Genomic DNA, 6,711 nt, shown 5'->3' on the forward strand with positions numbered 1-6,711 from the left:
CCGTGAGCCATGGCCACTGAGCCTGTAAGTCCGGAGCCTGTGCTCCGCAACGGGAGAGGCCACAACAGTGAGAGGCCTGCATACCACAAAAAAAAAAAAAAAAAAAAAAAAAAAAAAAAAAAATATGAGACTATTTTTAAAGAAAAAGTCTTTGGAAATCTGTTTTCTAATCACTGTGTTCATAGAATTCCACTTTATATATGTGTATATATATATTTTTTTTAGTTTTTAGTAGGTTCTGGGTTTGGAATTAAAACTGAGACAAAACAAAAGCAGGTGAAACAAAAATCAGTCATTTATGGAAAATTACTCTCTGGATTATCTTATATGTTTGCCCTTTGTTATTCTAAATCTTTGATCTTTGGAAGCTCTGAAATGTGTCTCCCTATATTAATTATGCTATACTTATATAATGGTATACTTTTCAGTTATGGAAAATGAGTTGTTTGTATACAATTAGGTATATATTTCCTTGAATCTAAAATGCCATTGCTTTTATGTATCACTGAGAAAGAAAACCATCCAGTTAAACTGTGTCATACCACTGATTCTAAGATGCAGCCCTAAAGCAAAGGTGTTTTTAAAAAATTACTTCACAGAGTCAATGAAAGACAATGCAAAAAAGTGTGTGTCTAGTTTTTTTAAAAGTTCTTTGTTAGTGTAGACTGAAAACAAATCTGTAATATATATCTATCTGTCTTATTCACCATGGTTTTCCTACAATGTTTTGCACCTAATAGGCACTTAATAGATATTAATGAATTTTTAGGTTATGCATTTCTAGAATGGTGTATTTCTGTTACAGCCAGCACATACTGCATTTTTAGTCAGAAAATAAGTTGAACATAAATTTATATTGGTACTTGTATCAGTAGCTAGAAGTAACTTGTTTCTTCAGGGCAGATTTGCAAATTTACCATGTTATAATTGTTTGTAATAACATTTTCTAATTATCTCATTGTATCATTTTATAGTTGTCCTTAAATACCATCCCAAAACATGAAGTAGCATCTTGCACTGCATAACTACTTTGCAGTGTTCACAAATTTGCTTATATAGTATATACCGTCATATATGAACTGCCTGGGTTTATATCTCAGTCCTACTACCTTTTACATATGTAATCTTGGGGAAAATTATCAATTTCAGTTTACTTATTTGTAAAATAGGAATAATAGTATCTACCACATAAAGTGTAAGAGTTGATAAAATTATACTTGGTACCTGGTAAACATTCAGTACATTTAGCTTTTATTTTGATGGCGTTGCTCTTAAAGCTGGCTTCTTATTATCCAATTCCTGAACATTTTGAAGTTTAGAAAAGGGAAAATACATATATACTGTATATGTTTGGGACTGATTAAAGAAAGGTTTGATTTTTTTTGTTTGTTTTTGGTGTCAATAATAAACAAGTACAATGTTTATGCAACATCTTCATTGTTTTTATTTCCGTTCGTTCTTTATTTTCTATGACCTTATCTCTGTTTTCTGTTTCAGGTCGAGACTTCACAGCTTTTGATAAGCAACCATTAGTGCCAAGTAAGTGGTTGGTTGTCTATTCTTTTATCAATCAACCCAGTCTTACTAGCCAACAAAAATTTGAATAGGATTCAAAGTCATTTTACCCTCTTTGCCTTTTAATCCACCACAAATTGATACTATATGTAATATTGGTACTCTGTGATGTAGAAATGTGTTTAGGACTACTTTACTGAAAATAATTTATTTATAAAAGTAAATGGTTAACCTTTTTCTTCTTAATTAACACCAAAGTGTTAATGAAGTTCAAGTGTTAATAAATGCAGTCATAGACCATAGCAAAGGACTTGTACATAGTTTTGTCTATTAGGAGATTATGTATTTATTTGCTGCCTTTTTTGCTGTGGGAAGTGACTCATCCTCACTGATGTGATCCTTTGACATCTTTTACTTTTGAACCTATTGCTTTGGTTGTTTTCCTCGCCAAATTTGTTTTGCCTTTCTGATAAATTTACCTTATAACATTGAGGTATAGTATACATTTTCAAAGTATGTGAAATGATATCTTGATATATATATTTGTCTCAGGCTCGGGATATCAAAAAAATCCTCAGGAATGGGTTGAACAAACCACAAGAATAAGGACTAGGATGCAAAGTAAGTTGATAAATCTCTACCTGTTATTGAAGAAATTTTTAAATTACTACCTGTTATTGAAGTAATTTTAAGTTTATTTGCTGTTTTTTTTATTATTTAACATATAAAACTGTTTAATTCATCAGATAAGCATTTGGGTTGCTTGTGATCTCATTAATAAAGGACATTTATGATTACTAGTTTAGTTATTTCCATCTACTTGGACTGGCAGGAGATGGACTGGGTGTAAAGTGTAGATAGTGGTGTGAGAAAACCAGTGGATGATAGGTCTGTACTTGACAAGTTGTCAGTTCTGTCTAGCGGCAGTACAATCTGCACATGAAAATGAAATTCTAATCTTTTGATAGTACCTGTTTTTATTTTTAACAGTTGTTTACTGTTGTATAAATAACCGCTTAGAGCGGCTTTGCATACCCATTATTTTAAGTTATAAATGCTGAAATCCTCAAATTGTATTTTCATGTTTAGGTTTAGGATGGATTAAATGTCATAGAATTTAAGAAATATTTAAGAAATAAATAGGTGCGATAAAACATACTTTGAATTCAGTGTCTATCATAATTTCTATAGCAGTGTGTCTACATTAAACCTTGACTGTATAAAAAAATCCATGCCATGCCTTAAGTGACCTTTAACCTCTATCCCTTCCTTACTCATGTAGCCGCAGTAGGTCTCGAGGTCATCAGGTGTCCCTTACTTTTATTTAGATAATATAAAAGTCCCCATCATATAGCTCTTGCTCATGAAATGACTAACTGTAATTGGACAAGATAACCTCTGTGGCTTTGTTTTTCTATCATAAAGTAGTAATGGTTGCAATTCATTATTTTCCCAGCAGTGAAGTTTTACCATATACGTTAGTGAGTTCTTCAGCTGTCTAAAACTGAAATAGCTTTTTGCCCTCACCTTATTGTTGGCTGTTATTTTTTTTTGGCCACGCTTTGCAGCTTGTGGGATCTTAGTTCCCCAACCAGGGATCGAACCAGGGCCCTCGGCAGTGAGAGCGCAGAGTCCTAACCACTGGACCACCAGGGAATTCCCTGGCTGTCATTTCTTATTGCTGTATATACTTGCTATTAGAAGACCATTTCCTCTTAAAATTTGTTCTTCTTGACCTATTATAGTTAGGAAACAAAATATTAATTCAGCTTTTTAAGATTATGGTTTAACCAGTATCAAAAATTAAAACATTCTGAAGATCTAAGAATTACTCTTGGAAGCAAAACTGCATGAGTTTAAGTGTATATACTATGAAAAGCTCAGAGTTTTATGATGTTATTAGTTCTTAACTATATATTCTGGGTAACTAATAGCAGATAAATTACTTCCAGAAAAGTGAAGTGTAGTACATTGTTGCCAAAAAATGTTTGCATTGTCCTCTCTTAAGACACTGTACAAATGCAGTGCAGAAGGGAAAATAATTATATTGAAGGTCTAGTTGGAATGTAGAAATAGATCTTTATGGTTGCTAAATTGATAGCTCATTTATAGTATTTTCTCTGTTTGTATTCCTACTTTGTCTTAAGTTTGTATATTTGTTATGGCTTAAATAGTTGTATACTGGTTGATAGCCATCTACCATATATACAGGACTTCCAGAGTTAAAGAGAAACTATATAGCAGAAATTTGCACATTTGGGTGCAGATAACAAAATTTTTTAGATTTTTGACCACAGAAGGACTTTAAGATCAGAAGAATTTTCAATCAGAGTAGAAGATTGCAGGAAGAAAGAATTTTCAATCAGAGTAGAAGATTGCAGTGATTTCCAAACAGCCTTATAGATTTCTCTTCAATCTAACATCATTTGAAAAAACTTTTCCTTGGCATTCCAAGTTTCATATCTTATTGTCTTAACTATACACTTCTGCCTGATTCAGTGAGAAAAAAAAATTCATTTTTAGATTTAGGTGTTCAAGAACCTGGATTTCAGATCATTATCGCCCTATGTTAGCACCAGTTCTCTGGGTAGACAGGTCCCAGTTCAGGTTTCTGCCTGTATCCAGATCTTTGGGGAAAGATAGAACCACTGTCTATACTTTTGCTGTGTCCCAGATGATAAAACAGTGAGGCCTCTGAGTCTGTGCTTCATTAATACACATGCTTTGGAACCTGTCTCTAAAAGTGGTGTAGAGAAAAGAGGAGAGTTTGGAGTTAGAGCTATTGGGTTCCAGTCCCAAATCTTCTACTTACTAATTGAGTCATCTTGGTAAAGTCTCTTAAACTTTGTGAAGCTCAATTTTCTTAACTTTAAAGTTGGGACAATAGTGCCTATAACTAGGTTATTCTAATGAGCTTATTATATATGTAAACACAATTTTTTAAGTCTAAATGTACCACATAAATAATTAATGCTTATTTATTGTTAACAATATATTGTGTAATAATCAGTAGTAATAACTATGAAAGATTCATGCCCTCTGCTTTTGACTTTATAGAGTGATTGATTGTTACCTTACTCTTCATACTAGAAAAGCTCTGAGCTTTATCTTTTTAAAAAGATCTTTTTTAATGGAATTTTTATTACTGTCTCTAAAAATATTTTTAATAAGGATAAAGTTTACCTTTTAGACAGTGTGTTGCCTCAGCAATATATATACCCTACTAAGTTTGAGTTCTTCAAATTGTATAAATATTTCATATGGTATATAATAACTGTTACCTATCTATTCTATATCATTAAAATCATCATAGAAGAGCACTTAACATTTTTATGTATTGTCTCATTTGATCTTTGCAACCATGGATTAAAGTATTCAAGATAAACATTATCTTGATGGATTTTTTTTCTAAATTGTTTCACATACTCTTTAACTGTAGTTTAAACTATTTTATTGAAGTATGATTGACATACATTCATTTTGGTTTTTAAAATATTTTGTTAAAGTATAAGTTGATTTACAATGTTGTGTTAATTTCTGCTGTATGGCAAAGTGATTCAGTTATTCATATATATATTCTTTTTCATATTCTTTTCCATTATGGGTTATCACAGGATATTGAATATAGTTCCCTGTACTATACAATAGGACCTTGTTGTTTATCCATCCTATATATAATAGTTTGCATCTGCTAATCCCAAACTCCCAGTCCATTCCTCCCCTACCCCCACCTTCTTGGCAACCACAAGTGTGTTCTCTATGTCTGTGAGTCTGTTTCTGTTTCATAGATATGTTCATTTATGTCATATTTTAGAATCCACATATGAGTGATGTCATATGGTATTTGTCTTTCTCTGACTTACTTCGCTTAGTATGATAATCTCTAGGTCCATCCTTGTTGCTGCAAATGGCATTATTTCATTCTCTTTTATGGTTAATATTCTATTGATTATATATATACCACATTTTCTTTAACAGTTCATCTGTGATTGACATGCATTTAATGTATACAACTTATGTATTTACTGTATACAACTTGATGAGTTTGGAGATAAGTATATACCTGTGAAACCATCACCATAGTCTATGCCGTGAACATATCTATCACCTCCAAAAGTTTTCTTCCACCCTTTTTATTTATTATTATATGTGTGATAAGAACACTTAAGATCTACCCTCTTAGCAAATTTTTAATATATAGGACAATAGATATAGGTACTGTGCTCTACAGTAGGTTTCTAGGATTTTTTCATCTCATTTAACTGAAACTGTGTACCCTTTGATATCTCCTGATTTCCCCCTCCCCCAGGCCCTGGAAACCACCTGTTTCTATGAATTTGACTAGGTTCGTCACATAAATGATATTATGAAGTATTTGCATATCTGTATCTGACTTATTTCATTAGGATAATGTTCTCCATGTTGTCCAGAGTGGCAAGATTTCCTTCTTTTTTAAAGCTGAATAATAATACCATTGTGCCTGATCTTAGTGGAAATGGTTTCAGTTTTTCACCATTGAGGACGATGTTGGCTGTGAGTTTGTCCTATATGGCCTTCATTATGTTGAGGAAAGTTCCCTCTATGCCTACTTTCTGGAGGGTTTTTATCATAAATGGGTGTTGAATTTTGTCGAAAGCTTTTTCTGCATCCTTTGAGATGATCATATGGTTTTTATTCTTCAGTTTGTTAATATGGTGTATCACATTGATTGATTTGCATATATTGAAGAATCCTTGCGTTCCTGGAATAAACCCCACTTGATCATGGTGTATGATCCTTTGTTCATATTTTCTGTTTCTTCCTGGTTCAGTCTCGGTGGGTTGTGCATTTATAAGAATTTGTCCATTTCTTCCAAGTTGTCCATTTTATTGGCATAGAGGTGCTTGTAGTAATCTCTCATGACCCTTTGTATTTCTGCAGTGTCAGTTGTTACTTCTCCTTTTTCATTTCTAATTCTATTGATTTGAAGGTTTCCCACTCTCACCACTGTTATTCAACATAGTTTTGGAAGTTTTAGCCACAGCAATCAGAGAAGAAAAAGAAATAAAAGGAATCCAAATCAGAAAAGAAGAAGTAAAGCTGTCACTGTTTGCAGATGACATGATACTCTACATAGAGAATCCTAAAGATGCTACCAGAAAACTACTAGAGCTAATCAATGAATTTGGTAAAGTAGCAGGATACAAAATTAATGCA

The 6,711-nt window shown here is 32.5% G+C and overlaps 1 protein-coding gene and 1 non-coding gene across 4 annotated transcripts in view; one reads left to right on the forward strand and one right to left on the reverse strand.

The window, feature by feature from the left end:
• Positions 1-6,711, forward strand: part of TOR1AIP1 (torsin 1A interacting protein 1) — a 48,307-nt gene that overhangs the window by 32,085 nt on the left and 9,511 nt on the right. For all 3 annotated transcript variants that reach the window (XM_007104667.4, XM_007104668.4, XM_007104669.4), the window contains 2 exons: positions 1,498-1,539; positions 2,068-2,136. In XM_007104667.4, the coding sequence (XP_007104729.2) occupies positions 1,498-1,539; positions 2,068-2,136 (111 nt within the window). The remainder of the gene's footprint in view (positions 1-1,497; positions 1,540-2,067; positions 2,137-6,711) is intronic.
• TRNAE-CUC (transfer RNA glutamic acid (anticodon CUC)) lies at positions 3,099-3,171 on the reverse strand. Its single transcript has one exon. It is a non-coding gene; the product is annotated as a tRNA-Glu (tRNA).

This window comes from Physeter macrocephalus, chromosome 4, assembly GCF_002837175.3.
Source record: "Physeter macrocephalus isolate SW-GA chromosome 4, ASM283717v5, whole genome shotgun sequence".
Taxonomy (NCBI): Eukaryota; Metazoa; Chordata; class Mammalia; order Artiodactyla; family Physeteridae; genus Physeter; species Physeter macrocephalus.